Raw genomic sequence first — 14,556 nt, forward strand, 5'->3', positions numbered from 1 at the left:
ATCTAGTCTAAATCTTATAAAAGATTTATGCATTCCTGAGTACTGTTTAATACTATAACCAAACACTGATACAGCACACTAAGACAGTTAATGTATACAAAAAACAATTTCTTACTTAGGAAATTTAAAAAAAATTATTTATTTATTTATTTGAGACTGGGTCTCGCTCTATCATTGAGACTGGAGTGCAGAGGCACGATCTCAGCTCACTGCAACCTCTACCTCCCAGATTCAGGCGATTCTCGTGCCTCAACCTCCCAAGTAGGTGGAATTACAGGCACCCACCATCACGCCCGGCTAATTTTTGGATTTTTAGTAGAGACAGGGTTTCACCATGTTTCACCACGTTGGCCAGGCTGGTCTTGGCCTGATCTCAAGTGATTCACCCGCCTCGGCCTCCCAAAGTGCTGGGATTACAGTGTGAGCCACCAGTGCCTGGCTGGAAATTTTTTTTTTTAATCAATATATTTTCAAATCAAAGTATATAATGCAGATTCCAGCCTAGTTATTTCAATTCAGAACTCCTCAGCTTGCACCTCTTAATTGCCTTATTTCATAGGCAAAAAACTCGCAGAAGCTGACTCACTCAAGGTCACAAAGGCAGTGATGGCAGAGCCAAGATCAGAAGTGTTAAGGCTGAAAACAGGAAGAGGGCAACAGAATGTCTGTGCAGGCACTCAAAGGTTAGGCACAATTTTCCTTGGGCACTACTCAGAAGTTAGCCAGGAATTACCTTAGTTCTGTGGTTCTCTGCATTCAGTCCCTCATATAGAGATTTGTTGAAAGATATTTCACCAAGGATCTGCAGTTCAGTTACATCTTTTAGTAACTAGAAGATGGGGAAAGGAAAGAGAGAAACAAAACATATTTTAGACATGAACTCACTGTGTTTGAATGGCCCTCACCACCTTTCCTTTTAAAGGCATTCCTGGGCTTAGTTAACGGCCCCAAAGTACACAACACTACACAAAGTTACCCAAACAAGACCATCTGCAGTTATTCTCCAACTTCCTTTTCTTTTCTTTTTTTTTTTTTTTTGAGACAGAGTCTTGCTCTTTTGCCCAGGCTAGAGTTAAGTGAAGTGCTGCGGTCTCGGCTCACTGCAACCTCCGACCCCCCAGGTTCAAGGGCTTCTCCTGCCTTAGCCTCCGAGTAGCTGGGATTATAGGCGTGAGTCACCACGCCCGGCTAATTTTTGTATTTTTAGTAGAGATGGGGTTATGCCATGTTGGCCAGGCTGGTCTCGAACTCCTGACCTCAGATGATCTACCCGCCTCGGCCTCCCAAAGTGCTGGGATTACAGGCGTGAGCCACCGCGCCTGGCCTTTTCTTCTTTTCCCTTGTGCCATCCAAAGTCAGCTCTTGACTGACTTGTTTTTGAGACAGGATCTCCCTCTGTCACCCAGGCTGGAGTGCAATGGTATGATCAAGGGTCAGTGTAGCCTCAACCTTCCAGGCTCAAGTGATCCTCCCACCTCAGTCTCCCGAGCAGCTGGGACCACAGGCACACCCCACCACACTGGGCTAATTTTTGTATTTTGTATTTTTTGAGACTCTGTCTCAAAAAAAAAAAAAAAAGAAAGAAAGAAAGAAAAGGAAGTTGGAGAATAACTGCAGATGGTCTTGTTTGGGTAACTTTGTGTAGTGTTGTGTACTTTGGGGCCGTTAACTAAGCCCAGGAATGCCTTTAAAAGGAAAGGTGGTGAGGGCCATTCAAACACAGTGAGTTCATGTCTAAAATATGTTTTGTTTCTCTCCTTCCTTTCCCCGTCTTCTAGTTACTAAAAGATGTAACTGAACTGCAGATCAGATGGGGTTTCACCATGTTGCCCAGGCTGGTCTCAAACTCCTGGGCTCAAGCAATCCACCCACATTAGCCTCCCACAGTGCTGAGATTACAGGCATGAGCCACCGCACTCAGCTTATTCATTTTATTTAATGTAAGCGTTTCTTCCCTTTTTTTTTTTTTTTGTTTGAGACAAGGTCTCACTCTGTTAGCCAGACTGGAATGCAGTGGCTCAATCATAGCTCACTGAAGCTTCAAATTCCTGGGCTCAAACGATCCTCCTGCCTCAGCCTCCCAAGTAGCTGGGACTACAGGAATGAGCCACCATGCCTGGCTATTTTTTATTTATTTTTTTTAAGAGATGGGGTTTCACTTTGCTGCCCAGGTTGATCTTGAACTCCTGGCCTCAAGCAATCCTCCCGCCTCAGCCTGCCAAAGTGTTGGGATTACAGATGTGAGCCACCACACTCACAATTCTTTTTTTAATTTTATCTTGTACCTGTCCCTTTCTTTTCCACCCCCATTGCTACTTCTTCAGTTGAGACCTCATGAATGTCACCTGGATCACTGCAAGACATTAAACTTGATCACTTGATCACTAATTCCCACTTTAGGATAAGTAATCAGGGAAGGCCTCTCTAAGAAAATAACACCTGAGGCTGGGCATGGTGGCTCACGCCTGTAATCCCAGCACTTTGGGAGGCCGAGGTGGGCGGATCACCTGAGGTCGGGAGTTCAAGACCAGCCTGACCAACATGATGAAACCCCATCTCTACTAAAAATACAAAATTAGCCGGGCGTGGTGGCGCATACCTGTAATCCCAGCTACTCAGGAGACTGAGGCAGGAGAATCGCTTGAAGCCGGGAGGCGGAGCTTGCAGTGAGCTGAGATCTGGCCACTGCACTCCAGCCTGGGTGGCAGAGCGAGACTCCGTCTCAAAAAAAAAAAAAAAAAAAAAGAAAGAAAGAAAAGAAAAGAGAAAAGAACACCTGAGCTAAATTTAAGAAGAAACCACCTCCATGAGGACCTAGGGGAAGAGCAGTGTTAAGCAAAGGAACAGCAAGTACAAAGTCTTATGGCCAGAATAATACTGTACTGGCAAGCTAGAAGAATAGGACAGAATAATCCGATTATAAAAGGGGCAGTGGGCCGGGTGCAGTGGCTCACGCCTGTAATCCCAGCACTTTGGGAGGCCGAGGTGGGCGGATCACGAGGTCAGGAGATCGAAACCATCCTGGCTAACACAGTGAAACCCCATCTCTACTAAAAAAAATACAAAAAATTAGCCAGGAGTGGTGGTGGGCGCCTGTAGTCCCAGCTACTCAGGAGGCTGAGGCAGAAGAATGGCGTGAACCCGGGAGGCAGAGCTTGCAGTGAGCAGAGATCGTGCCACTGCACTCCAGCCTGGGCGACAGAACAAGACTTTGTCTCAAAAAAAAAAAAAATAAAATAAAATAATAAAAGGGGCAGTGGGAGAGAAAGGCGAGTACTAGGAGATGAAGTTGAAGAATTAAGCAGAGACCAGATCAAGTAGTGCCTTGCTCTGGCCATGAAAAAAGTATGGATTTTAGTCTAAGTGTGCTCAAGCACCAGTTTTGTTTTGTTTTGTTTTTTAAATAGGCAGGGGAGTGGCACAATCTAATGTCTGCTCTTAGAAGATGGATAGCTGTTACGTGGGAATTATTTATAGAGAATGTGGGAAAAACAGAGGCAAGAAAAGCAGGCTGAAGGTGATTGCAACAGCCCTGGCAAGAAAGGGTAGTTTGAATTACAACGGCAGTGGAAATGGAGAGAAGTGAATGGATTTTGGGTATATTTTGGCACTGAAATGGCAGGGCTTGCTGCTAGAAAAGACGTGGGGATGTAGGAAAGCGGAGTCACAGGTAATCCCTAGAGTTCTTTGTCCTGTAACTGGAGTAAATCACCCTCCTGAGGGCAGCTAAGGAACGGGTTGAAACAGAGGGTTGGTTTTTCGCACCAAAAGACCTATTTTGGACATGGTATACAAAGATGCTATTATCTCTTCTCGGGGGCGATGCCCGTGAGCAACTGGATAATCAAATCTGGAGCATTTCAGTCTCAAATACCTCCTCAGAGTGATCCACGGAGATCTCTGCAGCCACGGTTACATTTTCATTATCTGAAGCGATGACACAGCTCACTGAATGCCATTCTTCCACATGCTGGAGAAGCAGGGTCTAGTTAACACGATTCCTTTCCGTGCGGAAAGACTGACACGTTTAACACTTTGGACACAGAGCATCGTAAGGTCCCAGAATAGAGGGTGTGCGCAATTTCAGCGCTCACCTCGGCCCAAGCAAAGCTCCGGCGGGAGCAAATGAGACCCAGGGACGAAGCTAGGGAGGGCCTGGGAGCCCCCGGCACTGGCAGGCAGGGGTAACCCTGGAAAAACGGTCTCCTGGCCTCTCGTTCACCCGCTTCAGGCTCTCCGCCCTCCCCTGGCCTGTCGGGACGGCCACACTTACCTGAACCGGAATGAATCCACAAGCGCGCTCCTGACTCCAGGTGCACACCGTGAAGGCCTGAAACGAGACCCATGACCGCGACGCGCTGAACAAACCGAGCCGCCAGTTTTCAGTTCCCGCCCCGGCCCCGGCCCCGGCCCCGGCCCCGGCCCCGGCCAGTGCCCGGACCCGTGCCCCGGCGAGGTGCGCATGCGCAGAGCCGGGAGCTAGGACCCCGCGGCAGGCCGGCGCGTCCGCGTCGCGCGGAAGTCTCGCGATGTTTGCGTTTGAACATCTTGGCGGGTGCTGGCCATGGCGGCTTCGCCCCCGGGATTTGGGAGCCGGCTTTTCCGCACTTATGGGGCTGCCGACGGCAGGAGACAGCGGCGGCCGGGCCGGGAAGCCGCGCAGTGGTTCCCGCCGCAGGACCGGAGGCGTTTCTTCAACAGCAGCGGCAGCAGCGACGCCAGCATCGGCGACCCCTCGCAGTCCGACGATCCTGACGATCCTGACGATCCCGACGATCCGGACGACCCCGACTTCCCCGGCAGCCCGGTGAGGCGGCGGCGGAGGCGTCCCGGCGGCCGAGTCCCCAAGGACCGGCCCAGCCTGACCGTGACCCCAAAGCGCCGGAAGCTGCGAGCTCGCCCGAGCCTCACCGTGACCCCAAGACGCCTGGGGCTGCGAACTCGGCCCCCGCAGAAGTGCAGCACCCCCTGCGGCCCGCTCCGACTCCCGCCCTTCCCCAGCCGCGACCCCGGCCGCCTCAGCCCGGACCTCAGCGCGTGCGGCCAGCCCAGGGACGGCGACGAGGTGGGCACCAGTGCTTCCCTGTTCAGCTCTCTGGCCTCGCCCGGCCCCGGGTCCCCAACGCCAAGGGACAGGGCCATCTCGATCGGCACCTCCGCCTCTCTGGTTGCAGCGTCAGCCGTCCCGAGCGGCCTCTACCTCCCGGAAGTCTCCCTGGACCAAGCGTCTCTCCCCTGCTCCCAGGAGGAAGCGACAGGAGGAGTCAGGCTCACCAGGATGGTCCACCAAACCCGTGCCAGCCTCAGGTCAGCAATCTTTGGTCTTGTGAACTCAGGAACCCCTGAGGATTCCGAGTTTGGGGCAGATGGGAAGAATATGAGGGAATCCTGCAGTAAAAGGAAACTGGTGGGAAGTGGACCGGAGTGTCCAGGTCTGTCAAACACAGGCAAGAGGAGGGCCACGGGCCAAGTCTCTTGTCAAGAGAGAGCGCTTCAAGAGGCCGTCCCGAGAGAGCATCAGGAAGCCAGCGTTTCCAAGGGCCGCATTGTGCCAGGGGGAATCGACAGGCTGGAGAGAACTAGACCAAGCCGGAAGAGCAAACATCAGGAGGCAAGGGAAACCTCTCTCCTCCATTCCCACCACTTTAAAAAGGGCCAAGAGATGAGAAAAGATTCGTTCCCCACCCAGGACCTGACTCCTTTACAGAATGCCAGCTTTTGGACCAAAACCAGGGCTTCCTTCAGTTTCCACAAGAAGAAAATTGTGACTGATGTGTCAGAGGTCTGCAGCATCTATACCACTGCCACTTCTCTCTCTGGATCCCTCCTATCAGAATGTTCAAACCGGCATGTCATGAACAAAACAAGTGGTGCTCTGTCCTCTTGGCACTCCTCCTCAATGTATTTGCTAAGCCCCTTAAACACTCTAAGTATTTCAAACAAAAAGGCATCTGATGCTGAAAAGGTTTATGGGGAATGCAATCAGAAGGGTCCTGTCCCCTTTAGCCATTGCCTTCCCACAGAAAAACTGCAATGCTGTGAGAAGATTGGGGAAGGGGTGTTTGGCGAAGTGTTTCGAACAACTGCTGATCATGCACCTGTAGCCATAAAAATCATTGCTATTGAAGGACCCGATTTAGTCAATGGATCCCATCAGAAAACCTTTGAGGAAATCCTGCCAGAGATCATCATCTCCAAAGAGTTGAGCCTCTTATCCGGTGAAGTGTGCAACCGCACTGAAGGCTTTATCGGGCTGAACTCAGTGCACTGTGTCCAGGGATCTTACCCTCCCTTGCTCCTCAAAGCCTGGGATCACTATCATTCAACCAAAGGCTCCGCAAATGACCGGCCTGATTTTTTTAAAGACGACCAGCTCTTCATTGTGCTGGAATTTGAGTTTGGAGGGACTGACCTAGAGCAAATGAAAACCAAGTTGTCTTCCTTGGCTACTGCAAAGAGCATTCTACACCAGCTCACAGCCTCCCTCGCAGTGGCGGAGGCATCACTGCGGTTTGAGCACCGAGACTTACACTGGGGGAATGTGCTCTTAAAGAAAACCAGCCTCAAAGAACTCCACTACACCCTCAACGGGAAGAGCAGCACCATCCCCACCCGTGGGCTGCAAGTCAGCATCATTGACTACACCCTGTCCCGCTTGGAACGCGACGGGATTGTGGTTTTCTGCGACGTTTCCATGGACGAGGACCTGTTTACCGGTGACGGCGACTACCAGTTTGACATCTACAGGCTCATGAAGAAGGAGAATAACAACTGCTGGGGAGAATATCACCCTTATAGTAATGTGCTCTGGCTACATTACCTGACAGACAAGATTCTGAAACAAATGACCTTCAAGAGTAAATGTAACACTCCTGCCATGAAGCAAATCAGGAAGCAGATCCGGGAGTTCCACAGGACAATGCTGAACTTCAGCTCTGCCGCTGACTTGCTCTGCCAGCACAGTCTATTTAAGTAAGCTCAATGTGTCTGACTGCCCCCAAGTGAGAGGAGGCTGGTCTTGAAGCCTCTGGTGCCGTTTCAGCCTCCATCCTCAGAGCAGGGTGGAACTCCCATTCTCACAGGCTTCCAGTCAGCTTTTCAAACAAGAATTTTGTTTCCAAATGGAAACTGAAATATTTGTTGAAATGTTTAAATGTGCTGATAACAAACGTTCTTTAAAAAGTAAACTAGCTGGGCGCGGTGGCGTGCGCCTGTAGTCCCAGCTACTCGGGAAGCTGAGGCAGGAGGATCGCTTGAGCCCAGGAATTCAAATCTAGCCTGGTCAACATAGCAAGACCCCTGCCTCTATTTTTAAAAATAAATAAACTGCATATGAATGCAAATGTTTCTATTTGTAAGCCCTCTTTATTTTATTGTATTGAGACAGTCTTGCTCTGTCACCCAGGCTGGAGTGCAGTGGCACATCTCAGCTCCCTGCAACCTCCACCTCCCGGGTTCAAGCAATTCTCCTACCTCAGCCTCCCGAGTAGCTGGGATTACAGGCGGACGCCACCACGCCTGGCTAATTTTCTGTATTTTTTTTTTAGTAGAGACGGGATTTCACCATGTTGGCCAGGCTGGTCTCGAACTCCTGACCTTGTGATCCACCCACCTCAGCATCCCGAGTGCTGGGATTACAGGCGTGAGCCATGGTACCTGACCTGTAAGCCCTCTTTCTAATTGTCAGCAGAGTCGTTTCTGTAAATTCGTTTCCATTTTTTGAGCATTGACACTGATGTAGTGTGAGAAAAAAAGAAAAAAAAGCCCAGGCTTCAGCCGTCATACTGAGCAGAGCCTGTTGCTTCAGGTATCAAGGCTAGCTTTGGGAACCAGACTACAGATGAGACAACTGAAAGTAAAGAGGCTGAGGCAAAGCAGAGACCAAAAAAAGAGTCTCAGGGGAGAAGAAGGGAAGCTAGTAAGCAACTTACAGGGGGCAGTGTAAGAAATGTCACATGTTGTATCAGTCAAACAGAGAAGCAGAATTTATCAATTTTCAAAGGGGAAATGTCTCTGTCTACTGACAAGGTTTTAATTTTTGCTTATTTTTCCTCAACGGAGGGAAACTGACAGGTTGCTTTAAGATCTGAGTGATTGAGATTCCTTCTGAACAGGATTTTGGTAATTTACTCCTAGTCTTTTCCCATGGTTAACTTGTCTTTCCTCCGTTTCTAGAACTCTGGTTTTTTATACTTGAGACTCTGTGGTCACTCTGGAAAAAGATGCGATTGTGATAAAGAACTGCCTTTAAATACCTGAGTCCTCGTCAGGTTCTTCACTGTTACAATCTGGAGACCACGTAATTTGGTTGGGACACAAATTCGCAACTGGTATTCTGCTCCAAAGAGGTTTTCCCCATGTATCTGCAAATTAAAATCAGAGTAGGAACTCAAAGCGGGTGTTGCTTTGCCACCTATAGCTTTACAATAATAAGTACTTACATGGAAGACGAATTCTTTGTGGTGAGAAAGCACCTGGCCTGTGTGCACGTACATTATGGATGGTCTGCAATTGAGAGGACATGCATCAGCCCTTGAGGACTCTTTCTCCCTTTTTTGGAGACAGGGTCTCACTCTGTTGCCCAGGCTAGAGCGCAGTGGAACAATCATGGCTCAGTGTAGCCTCAACCTCCCGGGCTCAAGTGATCCTCCACCTCAGCCTGCCAAAGTCTTGGGATGACAGGCATGAGCCACCGCACCCATCCTCCTTTCTTTTTTTTTTTTTTCTTTTTTTTTTTTGAGATGGCGTCTTGCTCTGTCACCCAGACTGGAGTGCAGTGGTGCGATCTCGGCTCACTGAAACCTCTGCCTCCCGGGTTCAAGTGATTCTCCTGCCTCAGCCCCCCGAGTAGCTGAGATTACAGGCGCCTGCCATCACACCTGGCTAATTTTCATATTTTTAGTAGAGACAGGGTTTTGCCATGTTAGCCAGGCTGGTCTCGAACTCCTGACCTCAGGTGATCCACCCACCTCAGCCTCCCAAAGTGCTGGGATGACAGGTGTGAGCCACCGTGCCCGGCCTCTTTTTGAATGAACTTGAGTGCTTTCAACTGAATACGCTAGGACAGAGGGCACCAGACCTTTACGAGGAATGAGGCCAGGTGCGGTGGCTCACGCCTGTCACCCCAGTACTTTGGGAGGCCAAGGCGGGCGGATCACCTGAGGCCAGGAGTTCAAGACCAGCCTGGCCAACATGGTGAAATCCCCATCTCTACTAAAGTAAATTTTTAAAAAATTAGTTGGGCCTTGTGGTATCCACCTGTAGTCTCAACTACTCAGGAGGCTGAAGCAGGAGAATTGCTTGAACCCGGGCAGCAGAGGTTGCAGTGAGCTGAGATAGCACCAAGTGCTCCAGCCTGGGCAACAGAGTGAGACTTTGTCTCAGTTAAAAAAAAAAAAAAAAAAAAAAAAAGGAATAAAAGCTGAATGTCGGCCGGGCGCGGTGGCTCAAGCTTGTAATCCCAGCACTTTGGGAGGCCGAGACGGGCGGATCATGAGGTCAGGAGATCGAGACCATCCTGGCTACCCTGGTGAAACCCCGTCTCTACTAAAAAATACAAAAAACTAGCCGGGCGTGGTGGCGGGCGCCTGTAGTCCCAGCTACTCGGGAGGCTGAGGCAGGAGAGTGGCGGGAACCTGGGAGGCTGAGCTTGCAGTGAGCTGAGATCCGGCCACTGCACTCCAGCCTGGGCGACAGCGAGACTCCGTCTCAAAAAAAAAAAAAAAAAAAAAAGCTGAATTTCAAAATGTAAAGTGCTCGTATCGCAGTTGGGGTGAAGTGGAATATTTGAATTCTGTATAGTTGGGCTGGTTCATTTACTCATTATCCCCATCCCCTCCTTACTTCCCAGTCCCACAGCTGCCTTCTTCCCTCCACAACGTCATATTAATTCCCTTTTGTAGCAAGACTAGTTGGCAACACACCTCCTTTGATGACCACAATGGGATTTCTGTGACCCAAACGTTAGTACCCTAGAGATCAATATCAGAGCCTGGGTTCTAAGCAGGCTCCTCTCAGAAGGACAGTGTCCACATTCATCCTGACCACCAGCTCCGTCTACAAGACAGAGAGCCCAAAGCCGTCCCCTGGGCGACGGAGTCACACTAGTGCTGGCCCCTCAGGAGTACTTACTTGGAGAGAACTGCAACGAAGCCATGCCTGAATTGAAGGGTGTGGGTCTCCTCGGCCACAGACCGTCTTTCATTGGAACTAGGAATAAGAGTGTTAGTTCACAGCACACCTGCTTTGTACATAGCAAGTGCTTCTTTTTTTTTTTTCTGAGACAGAGTCTTGCTCTGTTGCCCAGGCTGGAGTGCAGTGGCGCGATCTCGGCTCACTGCAAGCTCCGCCTCCTGGGTTCACACCATTCTCCTGCCTCAGCCTCCCGAGTAGCTGGGACCACAGGTGCCCGCTACCACGCCCGGCTAATTTTTTCCATTTTTTTTAGTAGAGACGGGGTTTCACCGTGTTAGCCAGGATGGGCAAGTGCTTCTTAAAAAGGGCCTCGCCCTGTTGCCCAGGCTGGAGTGCAGTGGTGCGATCTCAGCTCACTGCAACCTCCCCCCTGCCGGGTTCAAGCAATTCTCATGCCTCAGCCTCCTCAGTAGCTGGAATTACAGGCGTGTGCCACCACGCCCTGTTAATTTTTGTATTTTTAGTAGAGACGGGGTTTCACCATGTTGGCCAGGCTGGTCTCAAACTCCTGACCTCAAGTGATCTGCCTGCCTCAGCCTCCCAAAGTGCTGGGATTACAGGCGTGAGCCACTGCACCCGGCCTTTTTTTTTTTTTTTTTTTTTGAGACGGAGTCTTGCTCTGTCACCCAAGCTAGAGTGCAGTGGCGCAATCCTGGCTCACTGCAAGCTCCGCCTCCCGGGTTCACGCCATTCTCCTGCCCCAGCCTCCCAAGTAGCTGGGACCACAGGCGCCCACCACCTCGCCCGGCTCATTTTTTGTATTTTTAGTAGAGACAGGGTTTCACCGTGGTCTCGATCTCCTGACCTTGTGATTCGCCCGCCTCAGCCTCCCAAAGTGCTGGGATTACAGGCGTGAGCCACCGCGCCCGGCCTCCAGCCTTTTTTTTTAAGTTCCAGGGTACATGTGCAGGATGTGCAGGTTTGTTACATAGGTGAACGTGTGCCATGGTGCTTTGCTGTACCTGTCAACCCAGAACCTAGTTACTAAGCCCAGCATGTATCAGCTATTCTTCCTGATGCTCTCCCTCCCCCTGCCCCTCCCACAGGCCCCAGTGTGTGTTGTTCCCCTCCCTGTGTCCATGTGTTCTCACTGCGTAACAGGAGCTTCTGCACCTGGCTCCCCGGGTCACTGGCAGTCAGATAAGGAAAGGCTCTCAGAGGCCAGGCACGGTAGCTCACACCTGTAATCCCAGCACTTTGGGAGGCCAAAGCTGGTGGATCACGACGTCAGGAGTTCAAGACCAGCTTGGCCAAGATGGTGAAACCCCGTCTCTACTAAAACTGCAAAAATTAGCTGGGCGTGGTGGTGGGCGCCTGTAATCCCAGCAACGTGGGAGGCTGAGGCAGAGATTGCTTGAACCCGGGAGGCAGAGGTTGCAGTAAGCTGAGATCGCGCACTGCACTCCAGCCTGGGAGACAGAACGAGACTCCATCCCAAAAAAAAGAAAAAGAAAAGGCTTTCAGAGATAAGCAACTGGAGTTCGGAATTGTCTCTAGAAGACCACACTTAGAAAAATGCTGATTTTAAAAGGGCTTCTCAGCCTCCACACTATTGACATTTTGGGCCAGTTAGTTCTTGGTTGTGGGGGCTGTCCTGTACTGCTCTGTGTGATGTGTAGCAGTATTCCTGGCCTCTACCCACCAGATGTGCTACTGAACACCCCCCCCCCACATCACGGCAGTCAAAACGGGCACGGCCTCTGGTGGGCAGAGTCACCTCCATTTGAGAACTCTTCCCAACAGCACTCTCCCCTTACCCCCAAACATAGAGGTCTTGCAGATAACAGAGCTACCCCACGCTATTCCAAAGCTGAGTGAACCAGAACCAGAACTGCAAGGCTCATGCCACCAGACTGTGCCACCGTTTTACTGTGTGTGTGGATAAAAGAACATTTTAATTGTCTCTGGTGACAAGAAGAGCAAGTCGAGTCCCTGCGGGGACACAGATGCCTTCCGTGGGCTCACTGGGGTTTCCTTTCTTCCTGGGCAATAAGGGGGCCACTCCTCTCACAGCACACATGTGGTAGGGAGATGTCTTCCAGGGTCATGGCCTGACTCTGCTGTGACCCAGGCAGTACTTACTTGGTGACGGTCACAGTGATGTCTGCTGTCCTGTTTGGAAAGGCATTCTCCTCTAGCTGCCAAACGACTGAGACATGAGCCTATTTTAAAGGAGAAAAAATTGGTCACTTGATTCCTCCCTATACCACTCACAGTTCAGACCGCTGGCTACTCCTGGAACAGACCTAGGAGACGATTCCTCAGATTTTCACATTCCTCACATTTTTGTAACACAGCATGTTTCCTTTCCATTCTTTCTTTTTTTTTTTTTTTTTGAGATGGAGTCTCGCTTTGTCACCCAGGATGGAGTGCAGTGACGTGATCTCGGCTCACTGCAACCTCCGCCTCCCAGGTTCAAGCGATTCTCCTGCCTCAGCCTCCTGAGTAGCTGGGACTACAGGCATGCACCACCATGCCTGGCTAATTTTGTATTTTTAGTAGAGACGGGGTTTCTCCATGTTGGCCAGGCTGGTCTCAAACTCCTGACCTCAAGCGATCCACCCACCTTGGCCTTCCAAAGTGCTCGGATTAGAGGCGTGAACCACCACGCCCAGCCCCATTATATCATTTAAGCCTCAAATACAAATATGGAGTAAGCAGGGCAGGCGGCCTCATTCCCGTTTTATAGTTGAAAAAGCCACTTCAGAAATTTCCCACAGCAGAGATGATCAGTGACAGCTCAGGGTTAATGACTTTTGGTCTTGGCCGGGCATGGTGGTTCATGCCTGTCATCCCAGCACTTTGGGAGGTCAAGGCAGGCGGATCACTTGAGGGCAGGAGTTAGAGACCAGCCTGGCCAACATGGTGAAAACCATCTCTACCAAAAGTATTAAAAAAATTAGCTGGTGTAGTGGTGCACGCCTGTAATCCCAGCTACGTAGGAGGCTGAGGCAGGAGAATCACTTGAACCTGGGAGGCAGAGGTTGTAGTGAGCTGAGATGGCACCACTGCATTCCAGCCTGGGCGACAGAGCAAGACTCCATCTCAAAAAAAAAAAAAAAAAACCAACAACTTTTGGTCTGACATGCCCTCCAACTTCACTCCACTTCCCCGAGGTGAGCAGGCAGTTCATCTAGGGCTGTGTACTAGAAAGCTCCCGTCCCCATCACGCCCTCCTTTCAGAGCCAACTCAGCCACTGTAGGTGCCGAGGTGCCGCTGAGGACGGACTGACTGCAGTCAAGGGAAGCGCAAAGCTGGAACCGAGGGATTCAAATGAGACTAAGATGCAGAGGACGCCAACTGCAGGTGGCGGGAAGAGCAAATCAGTCCAAACCGACTCACAGACGACCTCCTGAGGACGGGGTGACCGATCCTGCAGGTCATGACCAGGACAGAAGCAGCCGGCTGAGGGTCATCACACTGAATGTTTGGAGAGGGAGGCTGTTAACAGAGCAGATGACATTCTCTTAAAGAGCGAAAAAAAAAAAAAAAACCAACTCAGTTTCCTCACACCAATTCAGCAGACATTCACTAATTTTTCTGCCTGCCAGGAGCTGAGGAAATAAAGTCCGCTTGGTCCCTGTCTTCCTGACAAGACAGACAGACGGTCTCAGCGGGCTCAGCGGTAGATCCCCGAGGAATTTAAATACAAGGCCTAAGGGGTGCTTGCGTGAGGGAGCTGCAGAGAACTGCGGTGGAGAAAGGTGAATTCCAACTCAGGGGAATCCATAAGCTCTTCCTGAGGAAGGAGGCATTTGAGCTCGGCCTTGGCCTGATGCAAACGTAACCCACAGCCTGGCTGAAGGCCGGCACACACCAGCACTGCCACGAAGCCACCAAGGCTCCCCACCCGGACCCCCGAGGGGCAGGTGATGACTGCAGTGAGCTTTCTTAATTCTCCCAAGGACGGTGCATCCCTAGTCCCCCTCTAGACGCCTAGGAGATTGTTTTTCGTTTTTGTTTTTGGTTTTTGAGATGGAGTTTCGCTCTTTCGCCCAGGCTGGAGTGAAGTGGCGTGATCTGGGCTCACTGCAACCTCCACCTCCCGGGTTCAAGCAATTCTCCTGCCTCAGTCTCCCGAGTAGCCGGGATTATAGGTGCCCGCCACCACGCCCGGCTAATTTTTTGTATTTTTAATAGAAACAGGGTTTCACTGTGTTAGCCAGGCTGGTCTCGAACTCCTGACCTCAAGTGATCCATTCGATTCAGCCTCCCAAAGTGCTGGGATTACAGGCGTGAGCCACCGCGCCCAGCCTAGGAGATTGTTTCATTCATATAATGGATACGGTCCTAGCCCAAATAGCCTAAGATGACCGGGGACAAACCTACAGTCCAACAAAGTCAAGTTTATTGACTCATTG

The 14,556-nt window shown here is 50.7% G+C and overlaps 1 protein-coding gene across 10 annotated transcripts in view; it reads right to left on the reverse strand.

Annotated features, from left to right (window-relative positions):
• Window positions 1-14,556, reverse strand: part of ITGAE (integrin subunit alpha E) — a 121,739-nt gene that overhangs the window by 43,114 nt on the left and 64,069 nt on the right. For 6 of the 10 annotated variants that reach the window (XR_013405948.1, XR_013405949.1, XR_013405950.1 and 3 more), the window contains exons 22-29: window positions 13,538-13,636; window positions 12,277-12,356; window positions 10,132-10,209; window positions 8,442-8,505; window positions 8,256-8,363; window positions 4,274-4,330; window positions 3,875-3,970; window positions 734-829 (exon numbers count right to left, since the gene is read on the reverse strand). Coding sequence is in view for 7 of the 10 variants with exons in the window: in XM_077969903.1 (XP_077826029.1) it covers window positions 734-829; window positions 3,875-3,970; window positions 4,274-4,330; window positions 8,256-8,363; window positions 8,442-8,505; window positions 10,132-10,209; window positions 12,277-12,356; window positions 13,538-13,636 (678 nt within the window). In the remaining 3 variants the exon portion in view is untranslated. Of the gene's footprint in view, window positions 1-733; window positions 830-3,874; window positions 3,971-4,273; window positions 4,331-6,101; window positions 6,413-8,255; window positions 8,364-8,441; window positions 8,506-10,131; window positions 10,210-12,276; window positions 12,357-13,537; window positions 13,637-14,556 lie in introns of those variants that run through there. The other 4 variants (XM_077969902.1, XM_077969901.1, XM_077969904.1 and 1 more) reach the window with 4 other exon arrangements.

The sequence above is a fragment of the Macaca mulatta genome, chromosome 16, assembly GCF_049350105.2.
Source record: "Macaca mulatta isolate MMU2019108-1 chromosome 16, T2T-MMU8v2.0, whole genome shotgun sequence".
Lineage (NCBI taxonomy): Eukaryota > Metazoa > Chordata > Mammalia > Primates > Cercopithecidae > Macaca > Macaca mulatta.